This window comes from Macaca thibetana, chromosome 19 (assembly GCF_024542745.1).
Source record: "Macaca thibetana thibetana isolate TM-01 chromosome 19, ASM2454274v1, whole genome shotgun sequence".
NCBI lineage: Eukaryota > Metazoa > Chordata > Mammalia > Primates > Cercopithecidae > Macaca > Macaca thibetana.
In genome coordinates, this window is record NC_065596.1 from 7,573,823 (window position 1) to 7,596,139 (window position 22,317).

At 50.2% G+C, this 22,317-nt stretch overlaps 2 protein-coding genes across 2 annotated transcripts in view; both read left to right on the plus strand.

Annotated features, from left to right (window-relative positions):
• The window catches only part of CPAMD8 (C3 and PZP like alpha-2-macroglobulin domain containing 8), a 119,832-nt gene that overhangs the window by 5,080 nt on the left and 92,435 nt on the right, over window positions 1-22,317 (plus strand). The window contains exons 3-10 of the mRNA XM_050769895.1: window positions 1,222-1,244; window positions 10,111-10,276; window positions 10,352-10,404; window positions 12,284-12,301; window positions 13,055-13,109; window positions 16,841-16,954; window positions 18,966-19,050; window positions 20,939-21,047. Of these exons, the coding sequence (XP_050625852.1) occupies window positions 1,222-1,244; window positions 10,111-10,276; window positions 10,352-10,404; window positions 12,284-12,301; window positions 13,055-13,109; window positions 16,841-16,954; window positions 18,966-19,050; window positions 20,939-21,047 (623 nt within the window). The remainder of the gene's footprint in view (window positions 1-1,221; window positions 1,245-10,110; window positions 10,277-10,351; window positions 10,405-12,283; window positions 12,302-13,054; window positions 13,110-16,840; window positions 16,955-18,965; window positions 19,051-20,938; window positions 21,048-22,317) is intronic.
• SMIM7 (small integral membrane protein 7) overlaps window positions 1-22,317 on the plus strand; it is a 357,382-nt gene that overhangs the window by 653 nt on the left and 334,412 nt on the right. The gene's annotated exons all lie outside the window — the stretch shown is intronic.

Here is a 22,317-nt window from a genome sequence, read left to right on the forward strand (position 1 = left end):
AGACAGCAACAGCCTCAGCCTCCTGGGCAAGATGGTGAATGAGATCCCTGGCCCAGAAAGCTGCAGTCTCCCAGGGGAGGTAGACTCATTCCTCATGCCGAGAATGATGTAGCCACAGGAGACACAGACAAGGTCAGGGGCTCCAAGGCCACTGAAGCAGCACTTGTCTCCTGGGGAGGTGTGGTCAGAGAAGGTGAAATGTGGAAGCTTCTAGAACCTTCTAGAAGTCCTTCTAGTCCTAGAAGAATCAGGTACTCCTGACTTGGGTGGCTAGCTAACTGAAACCCAACTCCAGTTGGCTTCTGCAACAGTTTATGGTCTCTCATAACTAGAAAGAAAGTCCACCGGTATTTCTGCCTGGCTTCTTGCCCTATCTCCTGATGCAGCCAGGTCTCCCCTTAAGATCAGGGGAAGCACCAGTTTCCCAAGATGGCTGGATAAAGTCCCAGGATTCCCTCTGATTGGCCTATCTTGGGTCATATGCTCAACCCTGAGCCAATCACTGTGACCAGAGGTGATGACCTGTGCTGATTGGTTCATTTTGGATCATGTGCTCAACCCTGAACCAATCACTGTGACCAGGGGGAAGGCCTATGCAGATTGGCTTAGAGCCCCAAGAAGGTGGATGGAGAGCTTAGGAGACTCGTGGCTTGTGTGCTGGGCAGTTAGCTTGTCTAAGGGAATTGAAGATCTGTTAGCAGGAAATGGGATGATTGTTGCTGGCAGGCAAAAATAATAGATACCTAATTGAGTCCTGGAGGCCAGAAACCTAGTACAGTACCACAAATGATTCCATGTGGGTAGCAGAGTGAGGTGATGGGAGAACAGGCAGGTCCACTAGGGACCTCGGTCCCCTCTTCTTTCTCTCCACACTTCTCCTTGTTCCTCTCCCCTGGTGTTTTCCCATTACTCCCCTCACAGCTTACTTTGGGCAGGAGCCAGGGGTGAAGTAAATCAAGTACTTAGGCAGGCCAGCTTTCCCTTGAATAGCTCAGCTTTGTCCATCCCCTCTGGCCTTCAGCTTGTGCCAGCTTGGAGGAAACCTCTGGCTTCTGCCAGAGGCCCAGCCTGGCCCAGGCCAGGCCAGCATGACCCAGGGTGTGTTTGTCCACATGAAACCCCTTTGGGTTCAGAAAGTTTGTGGTTTGTGAGACTGCAGCTCAGGGAGGCAGGGCAACACAGCTCTCGATTTAACTTTTTTCATTTTATTTTCATTTTTAGATAAAGGGACAATCAAACTCAAGGTAAGCTGTTAATTTTTAAAAGCATAAACCTGACCTTGGAAACAAAGAATTGAATTGGAATGGAACAAAAGAAATTGCATGTGTTGTGAGAAAAATCATTTTTAAAAAGGAGATGTAAAAAATGAATAATGAGGTTAGTGCCATGCTCACACCTGTAATCCCAGCTCTTTGGGAGGCTGAGGTGGGTGGATCTCTTGAGCCCAGGAGTTCAAGGCCAGCCCGGAAAACATGGTAAAATCCTGTCTCTACAAAAAAATACAAAAATTAGCCATTAGCCAGGCATGGTGGTTCACGCCTGTTGTCCCAACCACTTGGGAGGCTGGGGTGGGAGGATTGCTTGAGACTGGGAGGTTGACGCTGCAGTGAGCTTTGATCGCACCACTGCACTCCAGCCTGGGCAACAGAGTGAGACCCTGTTTAAAAAAAAAAAAAAAAAGAATAACGAAATTTAGAAAAGGAGAAATCCACCGATAATCCAGTTTTTATACTTTTCACTTTTTCATGTTTTCCACACATTCTTGTTCATGCACATACATTTCCTTTTCCAGTTTCATTTTTCTTTTCCTAGTTTCATTTAAAGGACACACATCATTGGCCGGGCTCAGTGGCACATGCCTGTAACCCTAGCACTCTGGGAGGCTGAGACGGGTGGATCTCCTGAGGTCAGGAGTTCGAGACCAGCCTGGCCAACATGGCGAAACCCCATCTCTACTAAAAATACAAAAGTTAGCTGAGTGTGGTGACGCACTCCTGTAATCCCAGCTACTCGGGGAGCTGAGGCAGGAGAATTGCCTCAACCCAAGGGATGGAGGTTGCGGTGAGCCAAGATCATACCGCTTCACTCCAGCCTGGGTGACAGAAACTCCATCGCAAAAAAAACAAGACAAAACAAAACAAAACAAACACCATGGTGTTTCCTGTTCCCTCTTATCACATTGTTGTAAACAACTTCTATGTTTCCAAGTCTCTGTAACTGGAATTTCCATCTTATTGTAAACAACATCCTATTGCACCCCTCTTAGATATCAATTTGCTAAGCCCCCAGTTTGCACAGGTTAGATTTTTTTTTTTAGATTGTTTCAGTGTTTTTTTTTTTTTTTTTTTGAGATGAGGTCTCTCTCTGTCACCCAGGCTGGAGTCCAATGGTACAATCTCAGCTCACTGCAACCTCTGTCCCCTGGGTTCAAGCGATTCTCATGCCTCCGCCTCCCGAGTAGCTGGGACCTCAGGCACGCATCATCACGACTGGTTTTTTTTTTTCTTTTTCTTTTTCCTTTTTTTTTTTTTTTAGTAGAGATGGGGTTGGCCAGACTGGGCTGAAACTCCTGACATCAAGTGATCCACACACCTTGGCCTCCCAAAGCGCTGGGATTACAGGCATGAGCCACCCTGCCTGAGCTGTTTTTAGTGTTTTGATACCGTAATCTGTAAGTCGCCAGAATGTTTGTATGTAAAGCTATATTGGCATTCTGGATGCCTTCTTTAGGCTAAGCACCCAGATAGAAGAATTACCAGCAGGACCCAAGCCTCTCACTGGGTCTTGCTGCGTCCTAGAATACATGGCAGTACCTGTTCATGGAACCACCTGCAGTGCATTAGGGATCAAATTTCTCCACTGCCTCTCAGACATTGAATATTGTTATTTTTAAATTATTATATGTAATAAACTATGTAAATAATTCTATGACATGGGTTTTCAAACTGGAGTCCTTGGATTTCAGAGATTATGTAAGCCCTGAAATTGCAGGCATTGAGGGGTTAGCTATTCCTTAACTTTTACCACATGCTCACAGGAGTCTACAAATGAATGGGCTAAATTGAGAATTATTTTAAATTGTAATGCGCCCATCTCCGTTGATCAGAATGGAGACTGAGGTGGTTCCTTTTGTATGAGGTATACCACTAGTGCCTAATTGCTGCGGAGCAGTGGTCTTCCTGCCTTACTTTTTTTTTTTTTTTTTTTTTTTTGAAGCAGTCTTGCTTTTTCTCCCAGGCTGGAGTGCAGTGGTGCAATCTTGGCTCACTGCAACCTCCACTTCCCAGGTTCAAGTGATGCTCCTGCCTCAGCCGCCCCAGTAGCTGGGATTACAGGTGTGCACCACCACACTCGGCTAATTTTTGTATTTTTAATAGAGATGGGGTTTCATCATGTTGACCAGGCTGGTCTCGAACTCCTGACCTCAGGTAATCTGCCCACCTCCGCCTCCCAAAGTGTTGGGATTACAGGAGTGAACCACGGCACCTGGCCTCTCCCTTATGTTTGATGATAGAACCCTTTCTCTAAGGCAGCAGTTCTCACTCAGGGGTGCTTTTGCCCTACAGGGGACATTTCGTAAAGTCTGGAGACATTTTTGGTTGTCACAGCTGGGGTGGGGGCTGGGCGGTGCCAGGTGCTACTGGCATGTGGTGGGTGGAGGCCATGGCTGCAGCTCAACATCTTACAATGCACAGGATCCCCTACGGCAAAGAAGGATGTGGCCCCAGAAGTCCACATTCAGGAACCCCTGAACCAAAACCCTAGAGCAGCAGTCCCTAACCTTTTTGGCACCAGGGACCAGTTTCATGGAAGACAGTTTTTCCACGGACCAGGGAGCAGAAGAAATGGCTTCAGGATGATTCAGGTGCATTCCATTTATTGTGTGCTTAAATTTCTATTATTACGTTGTAATATGTAACGAAATAATGATATAACTCACCATAATGGAAGAATCAGTGCAAGCCCTGAGCTTGTTTTCCTTCAACTAGATGGTCCCATCTGAGGGTGATGGGAGACAGTAACAGATCGTCAGGCATTAGATTGTCATAAAGAGCACGCAACCTAGACCTCTCCCGTGCACAGTTCACAATAGGGTTCACACTCCTATGAGAATCTAATGTCGCCGCTGAGCTGATGGGAGGCGGAGCTTAGGCAGTCATGTGAGCGATGGGGAGTGGCTGTAAATACAGATGGAGGTTCATTTGCTCACCCACTGCTCACCTCCTGCTCTGTAGCCCTGTTCCTAACAGGCCACAGACTGGTACCAGTCTGTGGCCCAGGGGTTGAGGGTCCCTGCCCTAGGGCTTCAATACCTACAGAAGCATAGGGAAAAAAGAGAAAAAAAGAAGTCCCTAGAGCTCCCTTTCCTGGCTTCCTGTCATGAGATTTCCCTCCCTCCTTTCCTTCCTTCCTCCCTTTCTTCCTCTTCCTCCTCCTCCTCCTCCTCCTCCTCCTCCTCCTCTTCTTCTTCTTCTTCTTCTTCTTCTTCTTCTTCTTCTTCTTCTTCTTCTTCTTCTTCTTCTTCTTCTTCTTCTTTTCCTTCTCCTCCTTCTCCTTCTCCTTCTTCTTCCTCCTCCTCTTCTTCTTCTTCTTCTCCTTCTCCTTCTCCTCCTTCTCCTTCTCCTTCTCCTCCTCCTCCTCCTCTCTCTCTCTTTTTCTCTCTCTCTCTCTTTCTCTCTCTCTCTTTTCCTGGCTTCATGTGGTTTGATTTCTCTCTCTCTCTTTTTGGAGACAGAGTCTCGCTCTCTTGCCCAGGCTGGAGTGCAGTGGTATGATCTCAGCTCACTGCAACATCTGCCTCCCGGGTACAAGTGATTTTCTTGCCTCAGCCTCCTGAGTAGCTGGGACTACAGATGCCCCCCGCACCATGCCCAGCTAATTTTTGTATTTTCAGTAGAGATGGGGTTTCACCATATTGGCTACACTGGTCTCAAACTTCTGACCTCAAGTGATCCGCCTGCCTCAGCCTCCCAAAGTGCTGGGATTACAGGTGTGAGCCACCGCACCCAGCCTAGATCTGCTTTCTTATGAGTCAGGAAGCCATGCTCCCTGGAGCAGGTGTTAAGATGACGTGCTGTCCCTGGCCATCACACGTTAGAAGACACTCTTCACAGCGCAGATGCTGGGAATTTGTGAGAGAGACTAACAAAGGGTTGTATAATTCTGGGAGAGGGGCCAAGGGCTCTTAAGACTAGACTTGCAATTCCCAAGAAAGATGCTTAAGATCCTTAGCATTTGGCCACACGCAGTGACTCATGCCTGTAATCCTAGCTACTTGGGAGGCCGAAACTGGAGGATCGCTTGAAGCCAGGAGTTGGAGACCAGCCTGGGCAACATAGTTGAGAGCCTGTCCCCTGTCTCTACAAAAATAAAAATAAAAAGTTAGCCAGGCATGGTGGCCTGTGCCTGTAGTCCCAGCTACTCAGTAGGCCGAGGTAGGAAGATTGCTTGAATCCAGGAGATGGAGGCTGCGGTGAGTCGTGATCGCACCACAGCACTCTAGTCTGGGCAACAGAGCAAGACCCTGTCTCTAAAAACAGAAAGAAGGCTGGAAGTCCTTCTTCCCTTCTGTCCCTGTGGGGCGCAATCTGCTCCCGGGGAAGGGGTGAAGCTCTAGGGGCTGCCGGTTGGGGTCGACCCCCCTTATGTGCTCAGCACAGCCTCTTGTCCCCCACCCTTCCTGTCCCTCCAGCGTACGGTCCTCAGCCCCTCCAGTATTTCCCTCCTGCTCATCCTCGCCCTGCTCCTGGGTGGCCGGCACCTTTCGTCCCTCTTCAACCTTTGGCCAATGCTGAGATATTTCCAGAAACAGGGCCAGGTGAGGATTTTGGGATTGGAGTAGCAGGTGAGATTTATTGCTCTGGTAGGTCTTGACAGGGAAACTGCCATCAGAAGAGACCTCACAGGTCCAGAAGGCCGATCCTGCGGGTGGCGGGTAGAAGAGGTCCCTCTGAGAGCAGACAGGAGGTGGGTGGCTGGAGAGAGGCCTGAGACAGACCTTGTGTGGCTGCAGAGAGCAGGAGCCCTAGTGCACCCCGACCTCACCCACGCAATGGTCATGACAGTGCAGAACTGTGACGATCAGTCAGATAATCCAGTAGATTGTTCCCCGTGATGGTCACTAGGGTCCATCCACCCCTTGAGGGACCACGCGAGTAGATGCTGACATAGGGGTCCTCAGAAGAGGAACACGCCACAGTTGGATGGTTTTATTTTTAAATTATTTTTTATTTTTTATTTTTTGAGATGGAGTCTTGCTCTGTCACCTAGGCTGGAGTGCAGCTGCACCATCTCGGCTCACTGCAACCTCCACCTCCTGGGTTCAAGCAATTCTGCTGCCTCAGCCTCTCTGAGTTGTGGGATTACAGGCACCCGCCACCACACCTAGCTAATTTTTGTATTTTCAGTAGAGACGGGGCTTCGCCGTGTTGGCCAGGCTGGTCTCAAACTCCTGACTTCAGGTGATCTGCCTGTCTCAGCCTCCCAAAGTGCTGGGATGACAGGCGTGAGCCACTGTGCCCAGCCATTTGGGTGGTTTTAGGAACAGGGGGTGCACATAGCTCCCCAGGTGATCTGCTGGGAGGTAATGCCCACCTGCTGGGTGCCCAGGGATGGCCAAGAGGGTAGCTATCATCAAATGCCGGTCACATAGAGGGAGGTAATATGGTTTGGCTGTGTCCCCACCTAAATTTCATCTTGAATTGTAGCTCCCATAATTTCCACAGGTTGTGGGAGGGACCCAGAGGGAGATAATTGAATCTTGGGGGCGATTTCCCCCCTACTGTTCTCATGGTGGTGAATAAGTCTCACAAGATCTGATGGTTTTATAAGGGAAAACCCTTTTTTTCTTGGCTCTCATTCTCTCTTGCCTGCCACTATGTAAAACGTGCCTTTCACCTCCCACCATGATTGTGAGACCTCCCCAGCCACGTGAAACTGTGAGTCCATTAAACCTCTTTTTCTATATAAATTACCCAGTCTCGGGTATGTCTTTATCACCATTGTGAAAATGGACTAATACCGGAGGCATTACTTTTGTTTGTTTTAAGCATGAAAGGAGCTTTTTTTTTTTTTTTTTTTTGAGACGGAGTCTCGCTCTGTCGCCGGGGCTGGAGCGCAGTGGCCGGATCTCAGCTCACTGCAAGCTCCGCCTCCCGGGTTTACGCCATTCTCCTGCCTCAGCCTCCGGAGTAGCTGGGACTACAGGCGCCTGCCACCTCGCCCGGCTAGTTTTTTGTATTTTTTTAGTAGAGACGGGGTTTCACCGTGTTAGCCAGGATGGTCTTGATCTCCTGACCTCGTGATCCGCCCGTCTCGGCCTCCCAAAGTGCTGGGATTACAGGCTTGAGCCACCGCGCCTGGCCGAAAGGAGCTTTTATAGTGCATGACTCACATGCCAGGGCGTTCTGCCCATCTGCTTAAAAAAGATAAGAGGACGGCTAAGTGTGATGGCTCACACCTGTAATCCCAGCACTTTGGGAGGCCGAGTCAGGAGGATCACGTGAGCCCAGGAGTTTGAGCCTAGCCTGGGCAACACAGCGAGACCCCATCTCTACCAAAAAATAAAATAAATTATCTGGGCATGGTGGTGCCCGCCTTCAGTCCTGGCTTCTCAGTAGGCTGAGGCAGGAGGATCGCTTGAACCCAGGAGTCTGAAGCTGTAGTGAGCTCTGATCGCATCGCTGGACTCCAGTGTGGTGACAGAGCAAGATATTGTCTCTAAAAACAAAAGAAAGAGAAAGAAAGGAGGAAAGAAGGAAGGAAGAGAGGGAGGGAAGGAATGTGTAGTGTAGGAAGGATGGAAGGAAGGAAGGAAGGAAAGAAGGAAGGGAGGGAGGGAGGGAGGGAATGTGTAATGAAGGAAGGGAGGAAGGGAGGGAATGCATAGTGAAGGAAGGAAGGGAGGGAGGGAGGGAATGTGTAGGGAAGGAAGGAAGGAAGGAAGGAAGGAAGGAAGGAAGGAAGGAAGGAAGGAAGGAAGGAAGGAAGGAATTGTGTAGTGTAAGCTCCATTCTGAAGACTGAAGTGTTTTTTTTTTCGGTCCCATCTGTGTGGCAAAAAAACAAACTAAACCAACAAAAAAGCCATCTAACCATTCTAAAACGTGTAATTCAGTGGCATTTAGTACATTCACAGGGTTGTGCAACTCCCCTGCCCATCTAGTTCCAGAAGATTTTCATCCCCCACAGAGGAGACCGTGTCCCCATCAGCAGTCACTCCCCACTCCCTTCTCCTAGCCCCTGGCACCCACCAATCTGATTCCTGTCTCTGTGGATTGCCTTTTCTGGACAATTCAGATCAATGGAGTCATGCACTGTATATGTGTTGTGATTTTTATTTTATTTTATGATTTTATTTTATTTCATTGTATTTTATTTTATTTTTTGAGGCAGAGTCTCGCTCTGTCACCCAGGCTGGAGTTCAGCGGTGTGATCTCAGCTCACTGCAACCTCTGCCTCCCAGGTTCAAGCGATTTGTGTGCCTCAGCCTCCAGAGTAGCTGGAACTATAGGCGCCTGCCACATGCCTGGCTAATTTTTTAAAAATTTTTTACAGAGACGGGGTTTCACCATGTTTGCCTGGGCTGGTCTTGAACTTCTGGCCTCAAGCCATCCGCCCGCCTCGGCCTCCCGAAGTGCTGGGATTACAGGTGTGAGCCATCATGCCTGGCTTGTGCTGTGATTTTATTTGTATTATTTGTTGATTTTTTTTTTGGAGATGGAGTTTCACTCTTGTTGCCCAGGCTGGAGTGCAATGGTGAGATCTCAGCTCATTGCAACCTCTGCCTCCTGAGTTCAAGCTATTCCGCTGCCTCAGCCTCCCAAGTAGATGGGATTATAGGTACATGTCACCAGGCCTGGCTAATTTTTTGTATATTTAGTAGCGATGGGGTTTCACTGTGTTGGGCAGGCTGGTCTTGAACTCCTGACCTCAGGTGATCCGCCCACTCCAATCTCCCAAATTGCTGGGATTACAGGTGTGAGCCATTGCGCCGGCCTGTGCTGTGATTTTAGAGTGAGGCAAACACGGACACATACATATGATAGATATATCTGGACATGTACATATATATATATCAAGGGATCAAGGTCTCCTTCCACTGCTCACAGGCTGTGAATTCACTTGGCAAGAGGGGAGACAGTTCTAACTCTGCAGTGGTGATGAGCGGAAACAGCTTGGCAACTCTGTTGAGTCAGAAGAGAAGGCTCCATAACTAGACCAGCGTTTCTCGGCCTCAGCATGGCTGATAGCTGGGGCAGGCTTGGCACCGTGGTTAAGGCCTGGAATCTGAGGCTGAAGTGGGAGGATCGCTTGAGCCCAGGAGTTCGAGACCAGCCTGGGCAACAGAGTGAGACCTTGTTTCTACAAAAAATAAACAAAATAAGCCTGGCCTGGTGGTGCATGCCTGTAGTCCCAGCTCTTCAGGAGGCTGAGATGGGAGGATTGCTTGCGCCCAGGAGGCCAAGGCTGCAGTGAGCCGTAACTGTACCACTGCACTCCAGCCTAGGCGACAGAGATAAACCCTATCTCCAAAAAAAAAAAAAAAAAAAAAAAGATATGATCGGGTGCAGTGGCTCACGCCTATAATCCCAGCACTTTGGGAGGCCAAGGCAGGTGGATCGCTTGAGCCCAGGAGTTCAAGACCAGCCTGGCCAACACTTGCCTCTACAAAAAATACAAAAATTAGCCAGGCATGGTGACGCACACCTGTAATCCCAGCTACTCAAGAGGCCAATGTGGGAGAAACACTTAGCCTGGGAGGCAGAGGTTGCAATGAGCTGAGATAGCGCCACTACACTCCAGCCTGGGCGACAGAGTGAGACCTTGTCTCAAAAAAAAAAAGATGTTTGGGGCAGTTTGCCGAGGGCAGGGGTGTCCTGCGCTCTGTAAGATGTTGAGCAGCCTCTCTATTCCCCTCTCAAATGACCGTAGCAATCCCCACCCCCAAAGCTATGACACCCCAAAACATCTCCAGAAACTGCCGAGTGTCCCCTGGGTGACAGTCACTCCTGGGGTGAGTTCTCCATTCTAGACTCCAAACTCCTTTCCCAGTATCTCAGCCCATTCCAGGGTGACATTCTCATCCCAAAGCTCCTTCCTCTGCCTGTAGGTGCCCACGGGCCTCCGGGGCCAGGCGCTTCTGAAAGTGTGGGGCCGCGGCCGGCAGGCGGAGGAGGAGCCCCTCTTTCACAACCAGACCTCGGTGACCGTGGACGGCCGGGGTGCCTCCGTGTTCATCCAGACAGACAAGCCTGTATACAGACCCCAGCACCGAGGTGGGTGGCTGGCACGAATGCAGGGAGGGCCGGCCGTGGTCTGGAGGTGTCACATGCCTGTCTTCTTTCTTCTAGTGCTCATAAGCATCTTCACCGTCTCCCCAGATCTGAGGCCTGTCAACGAGAAGGTGAGATCCGCTTCTAAAACCGCGGGCCCGGAACATATCCACTTGGGACCCCCTAGCCAGGGCCACCATTGGAAACTGGTCTTTCTCTCCAGACCTTCTCTTTCCTATTTTCTTTCACAGTTCCATGCCCCCTGGAGAACCCCAGGAAGTTCTTGGTGACAGAGGAAGGCTGGTGGGCGTGCCTGGCCCACTGCTCCTCAACAAGGAATGCCTTTGAGGGCTTTAGGTAGCCCTGCACTGTGGCTTAAAAAAATTTGTTTTTTTTCCAAGACCGAGTCTCTTGCTTTATTGCCCAGGCTGCAGTGCAGTGGCGCGATCTTGGCTCACTACAACCTCTGCCTCCTGGGTTCAGGTGATTCTCTTGCCTCAGCCTCCCGAGTAACCCAGATTATAGGCACCCACCACCACGCCTGGCTAATTTTTTTTTTTCTTTTTTTTTTTGAGATAGAGTCTCGCTCTGTTGCCAAAGTTGGAGTGTAGTGGAGTGATCTTGGCTCACTGCAACCTCTGCCTACTGGGTGCAAGGAATTCTCCTGCCTCAGCCTCCTGAGTAGCTGGGATTACAGGCGTGTGCCACCATGCCCAGCTGATTTTTGTATTTTTAGTATAGATGGGGTTTCACCATGTTGGCCAGGCTGGTTTCAAACTCCTGACCTCAGGTGATCCACCCGCCTTGGCCTCCTAAAGTGCTGGAATTACAGGCGTTAGCCACCAGGCCTGGCCACATTTATGCGCTTTCTGTCTAGCGCTCCTCTCTGTGTGTATGTGTATATATACTTACAAAATTATTTTAATGATAAATCATTTGAGAATAACTTACAGATATTGTGCCTTTCTGGCCCTGAACACTTGGCCTGTATCCTTTAAGAGCAGGGTCGTTCTCTTATACAACTCAAGGAGGATCATCACATTTAAAAATTTTGAGGCTAGGCACAGTGTCTCACATCTGTAATCCCAGCACTTTGGGAGGCTGAGGCGGGAAGATCGCTTGTGGCCAGTAGTCCGCGACCATTCTGGGCAACATAGCAAAAATGTCTTGACAAAAAATTAAAATAATACAAATTAGCCGAGCATGGTGGCATGCGCCAGTAGTCCCAGCTGCTTGGGAGGCTGAGTCAGGAGGATCTCTTGAGCCCAGGAGTTTGAGGCTGCAATGAACTGTGATTGTACCACTTGAACTCCAGCCCAGGCAGCAAAGCACAACTCTGTCTCTAAAAAAAACACAAAATACCAAAAAAAAAAAAAAAAGAGGAAAATAATTTTGACATTGACACAATAATGATATCTAATATAAAATCCATGTTATTCCAATAGTAACCTTCGTAGCATGTTTCTTTGCTGGTCCAGGATCTGATCCTGGGTCATTTGTTCATCGTGTCTCTTGGTCTCCTTTAATTTGAATTAGTTCCTCACTGCCTTTCTGTGTCTTTCATGACATTGACATTTTTGGCAAGTCCAGGCAGTTGTTTTGCAGAACGTCCCTTAGTAGGATGGTCTTCTGGTTTCTTGTGACCAAGTTCAAGTTGCGAATCTCGGGCAGGATCCACAGAAGCGATACTGGATCCTCCCTGGTGCCTTGTCCTCCCTGGTGCCTTGTATCGGGAGGCACCCGGCATGGGTTTGTTGTGTTGCTGGGGACATTAATGGGGTCCAGTGGTTCAAGCAGTGCCTGCCTGGGTTCCCCTTTTGAGGGTCCTTTTCTAAAGACCCTACTTGGGATTAGGATTTAACGGATGTAATTTAGGGGGACACTGTTTAACCCATAACAGTGAGTGCTTGTCCCGGGGACCGAGGCCATGCATCAATGATGCATGAGCATGTTGGAAGGGTTTGGGGTTTGCTGGAAGATTTGCTCACTGCATCTGTGTCTTCATTACAGCTGGAAGCCTACATCCAGGTGAGTGGCCTCTGTCCCTCCTCGGCTTGGACTTGGGGCCCGGGTAGCCCATCTTCTGCAAGATCTGGTGTGTCTTCGCTCACTGTCTGCCTTCTGGGTTGAGCCACTGTGCCTTACAAGGCTGGGACCCAGCGTCTTCTATCCTGGTCCCTGGGTCCACCCTGGGATGGGCTGAGTGTGTGTCTGTCCGTTTCCTTTTTTTTTTGAGATGGAGTCTTGCTCTGTTACCCAGGCTGGATTGCAGTGGTGCCGATCTTGGCTCACTGCAACCTCTGCCTCCTGGGTTCAAGCGATTCTCCTGCCTCAGCCTCCCAAGTAGCTGGGACTATAGGCATGTGGCACCATGCCCAGCTAATTTTTTTTGTGTGTGTCTTTTTTGGTAGAAATGGGGGTTTCACCATGTTGGCCCGGCTGATCTCAAACTCCTGACCTCAGGAGATCCACCCGCCTCGGCCTCCCAAAGTGCTGGGATTACAGGTGTGAGCCACCACCCCCAGCCACGTCCATTTGTAGGTTTGTTTGTACACAGCTCCCTAAATGAGGAAGCAGGCCCAGCCCGTCCCCTTCTGCTTTTCAAATCCTTCTCTATCCAGAGCTTTTTACTTTTTTGCCCTGGGGTTAATGATTAATCTTGGAACCTTCGCTGCATGGTTGACATGCCCAAGAGAGAGGACTGGGAAAATCCTTACACTGGGCACACGCTGGGCTAGCCTGAGTTCACTCCGTGTGTCTGCCCCTCTCCACCACCAACAGGACCCCCGAGGCTCTCGGATGATAGAGTGGAGACACTTGAAGCCGTTCTGCTGCGGTAAGTTTCTTCCTCTGCAGCTTGAGGGCTGCAGATGTGATAAACCTTCCGGGAAAACAGAATATGCTCTGTCCGGGGCCCCCTCCCTAACGTACCCCCACTGCTGCCCCAGCTGGAGAGGACCAAGGAGGAGTGGAGGGCAGGTACCCACCTGGGAGGTGATGATGCCATGGGTTTGGATCTAGGAGCCTCAGCCTGGCCCACAGCACCTTCCCTGTGGATTTGGACCCTCTGCCCGTGTTTCTCTGTGCCCAGGACTCAGGCAGGGCTCCGGCTCAGAACTCAAGACCTTTCTGGAATACTGGAGCACCTGCTCTCACCTTGTTTTTTTATTTTTTGAGACAGAGTCTCTCTCTGTCACCCAGGCTGGAGTGCAGTGGCGCGATCTCGGCTCACTGCAATCTCTGCCTCTCGGGTTCAAGCCATTCTCTTGCCTCGGCCTCCCAAGTAGCTGGGATTACAGGCACGTGCCACTAGGCCTGGCTAATTTTTGTATTTTTAGTAGACACAGGGTTTCACCATGTTGGCCAGGTTGGTCTTGGACTCCCAATTTCAGGTGATCTGCCCACCTTGGCCTCCCAAAGTGCTGGGATTACAGGCGTGAGCCACTGTGCCTGGCCTCAACCTCTTTTCTTCTGTTCCATCTTCCCTGTCTGCCTTCTTTACTCCCTCTCGTTCGCTCAATTGCTCTCTCTGTATCGCAGATATTTGTTAGGTACCACATAGATACTGCCATGGGGTGAGCTTTCAGCCCAATGCGGGGAGCAAACACGAACTAAACAGCCTGGATGATGTCAGTTGTGATGAGTGCTAGGAAGGAGAAGTTCAAAACTCAGAGAGGGCAAACAGGGCTGTATCCCATCCTGGGGTGGCAGAGACAATCCTGGAAGGCTGCCTGGAGGAGGATCCTTTTCAGCAACAAAGAAGGAACGGGGGACGGCCAGGCAAAGCAAGGGGGCCAGGAAGCATGTCCCAGTCAGGGACCCGATGTATGGGAAGGGCTGTGGATGTCTAGGGGAGTGAGGTTGGAGACAGTGGACAGGACAGAGATGTTGAGCGCTGAGAGCAGGGGTGATGCTGGCATGAACCAGGGAAGAGAATGGACTTGATCTTTTTTAAAAAAACTTTTTTTTTTTTTTTTAAAGAGGCAATTTCTGTCTCATGTTGTCACCTAGGCTGGAGTGCAGTGGCGTGATCATAGCTCACTGCAGCCTCTACCTCTTGGGTTCAAGTGATCCTCCCACCTCAGCCTCTTGAGTAGCTGGGACCACAGGCACATGCCATCAAGCCCAGTTAATTTTTAAAATTTTTGGTAGAGACGGGGTCTCAAGATGTTGCCTAGGCTGACTTGATCTTAAGAGCACAGAGTTGGGGGAGAGGTCAACCTCCTGTTTAAAAAAACCATTTGGGGCCTAGCTTGGTGGCTCACACCTGTAATCCCAGCAATTTGGGAGGCTGAGGTGAGTGGATCACCTGAGGTCAGGAGTTCAAGACCAGCGTGGCCAACATGGGGAAACCCCGTCTCTACTAAAAATACAAAATTAGCCGAGTGTGGTGGCAGGTGCCTGTAGTCCCAGCTATTCAGGAGGCTGAGGCACAAGAATCGCTTGAACCCGGGACATGGAGGTGGCACGAGCTGAGATCATGCCACTGCACTCCAGCCTGGGCAAAAGAGCAAGACTCTGTCTCAAAGAAATAAAAAAATAAAAAAAATTCTTTGGGATGTGTGTAGACCCATGATTCTCAACCAGGGTGACAGTGCCCCTCTCTCAGGGAGCATTTGGCAAAGTTGGCCACAGACCCCTTACAAAACACGTGCTCAGGACACACATCCCTGAATGTCCTCTAACCATCAAAGGCCCACTTTGTCTGAATATGCGGAGGAAAAAGCCGTTTTAGCCGTCACATCTTCTGGCTCCAATGTGATTGGGAGAAGCCGTGGGCGCTGCTGTGGGTTTTGGGTTCTGTTGTGAGACCCAGGGGAACCACTCTTCCTGTCCCCTCCCTGTATGGCCCTCCCCATATGATCACTGGGGACAGGTGGAGCGTGTCACACTCAGGAGTGGAAGATCCCCTGGCAATGCCTAGAGTCAGTGTGCCCTTTCCAACTCCTCCACGGCTCCCAGTGAAAACAGAGCTGCGGACGGGGCTCAGAGGCACAGGTGCAAAGCAAATGCCAGCTCCCATGTCAGTGGCTAATGGTGTTTCCGGGGGGATGTTTGGGGGAGAGAGTGCTCTGTGCTAAAGTGTGTGCATGCTCTAGTTCAGTTAGGGGTGGTTCTCACAGAGGGGTGGGGAGTCGGGCGGGAGATTCTGCCCCCAGGGGACATCGACAATATCTGGGGACATTTTGGCTTGTCAGGACTTTTGTGGAAGACAAGGGGTGCAATGGGTGTTTGGTGAGTGGAGGCCAGGGATGATGCTCAGCATCCCTCAGTGCGCAGGACGCCCCCGCACCACAATGAATGATCTGGCCCTAAATGTCAGTAGTGCCAGGGCTGAGAAACCCTGTCCTGGCAGGAGACCCTGTCTGTCTTGTCTGTTTCTCACTCTGTCTCTCTCTCTCTCTCTCTCCATATATATATAACATATAATATAATATATAACATAATATATTATATATTATATACATAATATATTATATAATATATTATAAAAATAATACATAAAATATTATATATAATATATTATATAATAATATATAATATATATATATATATATATATATATAATATATATTATATAGCATAATATGTATTATATATGTTTATATATAACATATATATATATATATATATAGCATAATATAACATACCATTATATATGTTATATATAACATATAGTATATAATGTTATATATGTTATATATAACATAACTTTGTATATATTGTTTATATATGTTTTTGTTTTTTTTTTTTTTATATATGGAACATAATATAATATATATTATAATATATCAGCCTCCCGATATGGGATATAGGCGCGACCACCACGCCCGGCTAATATAAATGTATTTTTTTTTAGTGGAGATATATTATGTTATATATTATATATGACCGCCCGTCTATCCCAAATATATTAGGCTTATACCGCGTGCCTATATATGTATTTTATATATATATGTGTGTGTGTGTATATGTGTGTGTGTGTATATATATGGGATTTCCACCCAGGGGTGACTTTGCCCCCTAGAGGCGATATTGGCAATGTCTGGGGGACTTTTTTAGGTCGTTAGATTGTGGAGGGCATTGGTACTACTGGCATCTGGTTGGTGGAGGCCAGGGATGCTACTCAGTATCCTATAGTGCACAGGACGCCTCCACCCCAGAGAGCCATGAGACCCCAGGTGTCAGTAGCGCCCAGGCTGGAAATGACTCGGGTTCGGGGGGATGGAGTGGATGAGCTGGGCTGGCTCATTTCCCTCGTTTGTCCAGCTCACTGCCTGCCCCTGGTCCTGGCTACAAGGCTGTCCCAGGAACCCCAGGTCCAGTCTCTTCCTGCATCCCTTTGAAGCCCGCCAGAGTCTCAGATCTGCTCCACTGGCGGGCTCCTGCAGGGTCCTGCTCTGCGCAGACCCCACCAGCTTCTCTGTGGTCTCCAGTTCTCCTGGGGGGCTGCCCAGGGAAGGAGAAGGAGCAGGGTCCTGGCTTCCTCTTCCTGTACCTCCCTATGCCCGTGGCTCTCTGAAAATGCCCTTGCCCAGGCACAAAGGGGTGTCTCTCTTCACACAGGCATCACCAACCTGAGCTTCCCCTTGTCCGACCAGCCTGTGTTGGGAGAATGGTTCATTTTTGCTGAAATGCAAGGCCACACGTACAACAAGTCTTTTGAAGTTCAGAAGTATGGTAAGTTGGAGAATCTCAGGGTCTTGGGATTTCAGATCTGGAAGAAACCTTAGAAACTGGTGAAGAAGGCTGGGTGCAGGGTATCTCGCCTGTAATCCCAGCCCTTTCGGAGGCCCAGGTGGGCGGATCACTTGAGGTCAGGAGTTCAAGACCAGCCTGGCCAACATGGTGATACCTCATGTCGTTACTAAAAATACAAAAATTAGCTGGGCGTGGGGGCATGTGCCTGTAATCCCAGCTACTTGGGAGGCTGAGGCAGGAGAATCACTTGAACCCAGGAGGCAGAGGTTGCAGTGAGCCAAGATCGCACCACTTCGCTCCAGCCTGGGTGACAGAGTGAGACTCTGTCTCAAAAGAAAGAAAGAGAGAAAGAGAGAAAGAGAGAAAGAGAAAGGAAGGAAGGAAGGAAGGAAGGAAGGAAGGAAGGAAGGAAGGAAGGAAGGAGAGGGAGGAAGGAGAGGGAGGAAGGAAGGAGAAGGAGGGAGGGAACTGGTGAAAATGGCAGTGAAGAAGTGGAGGATGACAGGAGTCCTCTTTTACTGAGGGCTTGTGATGATTGGGTATAGTTTCAGGGGGTGGTCCTAGACTCTTGCTTTTTTTTTTTTTTTTTTTTTTTTTTGAGGCGGGGTTTCACGCCCATCACCCAGGCTGGAGTGCAGTGCAGTGGTGTGATCCTGGCTCACTGAAGCCTTGACTTCCCAAGTTCAAGTGATCCTCCCTCCTCAGCCTCCTGAGTTGCTAGGACTACAAGTGTGAGCCACCACACCCGATTAATTTTTGTATTAGTGGAGACAGGGTTTTGCCGTATTGCCCAGGCTGGTCTCGAACTCCTGGCCTCAAGCAATCCTTCCGCCTCAGCCTCCCAAAGTGCACTCTTGCCTTTTATAGAGAAAAAGTATTGTAGGCCAGGCATGGTGGTGGCTCACACATGTAATCCCACCACTTTGGGAGGCCGAGGTGGGAGGATCGCTTGAGGCCAGGAGTTTGAGACCAGCCTGGACAACATAGTCCCTGTCTGTACAAAACTTTAGAACAATTATCTGGACGTGGTGGCACCTGCCTGTAGTCCCCGCTACTGGGGAAGCTGAGGCGGGAGGATCGCTTCAGCCTGGGAGATCAAGGCTGCAGTGAACTGTGATTGCACCACTGCACTCCAGTTTGGGTGACAAAGTGAAACCCTGTCTCAGAAAAAAAAGATGGCCGGGCACGGCAGCTAATGTCTGTAATCCCAGCATTTTGGGAGGCCGAGGTAGGTGGATCACTAGAGGTCAGGAGTTCAAGACCAGCCTGGCCAACATGGTGAAACCCCATCTCTACTAAAAATACAAAAATTAGCCAGGCGTGGTGGCTTGTGCCTGTAATCCCAGCCACTTGGGAGGTTGAGGCAGGAGAATTGCTTGAACCAGGAGGAGGAGGAGGCTGCAGTGAGCCAAGATCGTGCCACTGCACACCAATCTGGGATTCACAGCGACACTCTGTCTCAAAAAAAAAAAAAAAAAAAAAAAAAGGATTCTTAGGCTCCTACAAGAGTTCTCTCAGGACCCGATTCTTTCTGGTTTTCTGGCTGCTTCAGTGTGTCACCTCGGCCCCTGGTGACAAGATGGCTTGACACTCCCAAGGCTGAGTCCAGAAGCAATTGGAGAAGTCAGTTCTCCGCTGCAGTCACCCCGGGGATGCCCCTTGTGGGCTCCCAGGGTCACAGGGGCTGGGAGGAGCCTCCTGGCCTCGTGTCCACCCTGGGATAGGCTGGAATCCACTACACTCTAAGCATGTGGTCTGAAAGTGACAGGAGGAGGCCCCTTGAGGAAAATGGGGTCCTGGTCCCCCAAAGATGAGAAATAGATGCAGCCCACAAAATCCCCAGGGCTGCTCAGCAGTGCGGTGTGGGTGGGCATAGTGTCAACCTCGGCGGTGGCCGGGTGCTGTGTCCTGCACCTTGCACGGGTGTCAGGGCCCCTGAGGCCACCTTAGGGACAGAAGCCAGCCCCTCCTCTCTGCTTTCTTTCTTCAGTGTTGCCCAAGTTCGAGCTCCTGATTGACCCGCCCCGGTATATCCGAGACCTGGACGCCTGTGAGACAGGCACTGTGCGGGCCAGGTGAGAAAGAGGGGCCCCTGGGGCGCACCGCGGGGCCCTTCCCCTTCCCCAACCATCACGCCGCTCCCTCAAGGTCGTTCCCCTCCTCTGCTGCCTCCCTCCCTCCCACATGGGTGTGCCCCTCCCTTCCTGGTTCCCTCCTCCCTGGGATGTGCCCCTCCCACTAGCATCTCCCTTTCGTGTGACTCTCCCCTGTGGGTGCTCCCTCCTTAGGATGTGCCCCTCCCCTTAGAGTATCTCCCTCCTCCCCCAGACTCCTCCCCTGTGGGCGCCCCCTCCCCGGGGTGTCCCCCTCCCACTAAAGTATCTCCTTCCCCACTGGGCTCCTCCCCTGTGGGTGCCCCCTCCCCAGGATGTGCCCACTCCCTAGAGCATCACCCTTTCCCGTGCCCCTCCCCTGGGGGCGCCCCCTCCCTGCAGTGTACCCCTCTCCCTAGAGCATCTTCCTGTCCCCTGGGCCCCTCCTTTGCCCTCCCCTTCCCTCTCCCCCCACAACTGTGCTTCTCCCTCCTCCTACAGGCAGCACTTCTACCATGGCCTCCCTGCTCCCCCAAGGGTGCCCTGTGCCCCGCTCCCTCCCTCCCTCGTACTTGGTGTCTCCCTGCCACATGAACCTCTTGCACTGTACCCACCGCCTGTCTTCTTCGCATGCTAGTGTCCCCACCCTTATGAGCACACCCGTCTCTCCAAAGCATGCCCCTCTCCCACTGTGTGTTCCTTACTCAAGTCCTGCCCTTCCCCTCTAAAATCTTCCCTCCCCAAAGGTCTTCCCCTCCCCAAGGAATGCCCTACCCCCAGGGCGTGCCTCTCCTGCACTAGCATCTCCCTTCCCCAGGGCGTCCCCTCCCAACCCCACCATGTTCCCCCCTCCCCCAACGCTGCTCCCCGCCCTCTGTAGTCCTCCCTGGCACAAACAGCACCCGCAGCCAGCGTGCTGACCCGAGAGGGGTTGATCCTTGTTGTTTTTTTTTCAGACGGAGTCTTGCTCTGTCGCCCAGGCTGGAGTGCAGTGGCACAGTCTCAGCTCACTGCAACCTCTGCCTCCCGGGCTCAATCGATTCTCCTGTCTCAGCCTCCCGAGTAACTGGGATCACAAGCATGTGGCACCACGCCCAGCTAATTTTTGTATTTTTAGTAGAGACGGGGTTTCACCATGTTGGCCAGGCTGGTCTCGAACTCCTGACCTCAAGTGATCTGCCCACCTTGGCCTCCCAAAGTGCTGGGATTACAGGCATGAGTCACCATGCCCGGCCTGCACTCTCTTATTTTGCTCCTGTTCCCCATGCACCGGCATTCCCTCTGCATCAGGAGTGACATACAGACATTTAAAGTTTCACCATCACCCCTGCGAAGGTAGTTTGATTCCCATTCTCTAGGTGAGGAAACTGAGGCTCAGAGAAGCCCTGTCCCTGGTTCAAGGTTGAGCTTAATAGGGCGCTTAGGCTCAGGTGCCCCTCAGGGACCCACAGTCGCTCATGCCTCTGCACTACTCTGCTCCAGAGGAGCACCAACCTAGCCTTCTCAGTTCCAGAGTTCCTCTCTGACCCTCGGTCTCTTTTTCTGTCCACCTGGAGGCTTGGTGCAGAGGATCGGAGGGCTTGGCATCTTCTGTCCCGACTCCAGGCTGCAGTGGGGGGGTGGTGGGGCTGTCAGGACTGGATGCAGGGTGGGAAGGGAGCTGCATCCCGGAGGGCCTTGGCATCTTCTGTCCCGACTCCAGGCTGCAGTGGGGGGGTGGTGGGGCTGTCAGGACTGGATGCAGGGTGGGAAGGGAGCTGCATCCGTCACTGTACTAGTGGCCACACTGTGCCAACCTGGCCTTCCTGAGGCTGGGCCCTCTCTGCCATCTTGGCTGTGAAATTGAGCATGCTTTATCTTTTTGTTCCAGGTATACCTTTGGGAAACCCGTGGCTGGTGCCTTAACGATCAACATGACTGCTAATGGTGTGGGGTACTACAGCCACGAGGTGGGACGCCCCGTCCTCAGAACAACCAAGGTGAGAAACAGGGACCCCTTCTACCCCCTGACTCAACCCCCAGGTTCACCTCCAAGATCACGCATTTTATTTTACTTTCTTTTATTATTATTATTTTATTTACTGCCTTTAAAAAAATTTTGATTAGAGACAGGGTCTCACTATGTTGCCCAGGCTGGTCTTGAACTCCTGGGCTCAAGCGATCCTCTGGCCTTTGCACCTGAAAGTGCTGGGATGACAGGTGTGAGCCACCGCTGTTTTACTTTCTGAAACAGTTATATGGCAGGGATTTTTCTGATGATAAAATTCCTGCAGGCTGAATATAGAGACTTTAGAAAATATAAAAAGGAAGAAAATAAAGATAACTTGCTTCTCCAATAGGTGGACACGACCACTATCGATATTGTGATGTGTTTCCTCGCAGGTTACTGTATGTAAAGTTAAAAAAAACCCACCAATTTGGCCGGGTGTGGTGGGTCATGCCTGTAATCTCAGCACTTTGGGAGGCTGAGGCGGGTGGATTACTTGAGGCCATGAGTTCGAGACCAGCCTGGCCAACTTGGTGAAACTGCGTTTCTACTAAAAACACAAAAATTAGCTGGTCATGGTTGTGCATGCCTGTAATCCTAGATACTCAGGAGGCTGAGGCTGGAGAATCACTTGAACCCTGAAGGCAGAGGTTGCAGTGAGCCAAGACTATGTCACTGTACTCCAGCCTGGGCGACAGAGCGAGACTACACCTCAAAAAACAAACAAACAAAAAAACGTGAATGAACACTAATTTTATTCCTTGGAGTCCCAGCTTTTAATATTTGGAAGGCAGAGGCAGGAAGATCTCTTGAGCTCAGGAGTTCGAAGCCAGCCTGGGCAACATAGTGAGATTCCCATCTCTAAAATAAAATAAAAATGTAAACAATTTTATTGAGATATCATTCACATTGCATACAGTTCACCCATGTAGAGTGTACAGTTTGATCATCTTCATATGGTTGCAGAGTTGTGCAACCAATGCTGTTATCCAATTTTAGAATTGTTCCACCATCCTTCCCTACATCCTTCATGTCCTTTTGTAGAGAATCCCCATTTCGCTCCTCCAGTCCCTGGTAACTACTAATCTGTTTTCTGTCTCTGTGGATTTGCCAGTTCTGGACATTTCTGTGAATGAATCATACACTATATGTCCTTTTGTGTCTGGCTTCTCTCACTCAGCATCATGTTTTTGATGTTCATCTACATTGTAGCAGGATCAATACTTCATTCCTTTTTTATGGCTGCATCATATTCCCTGGTA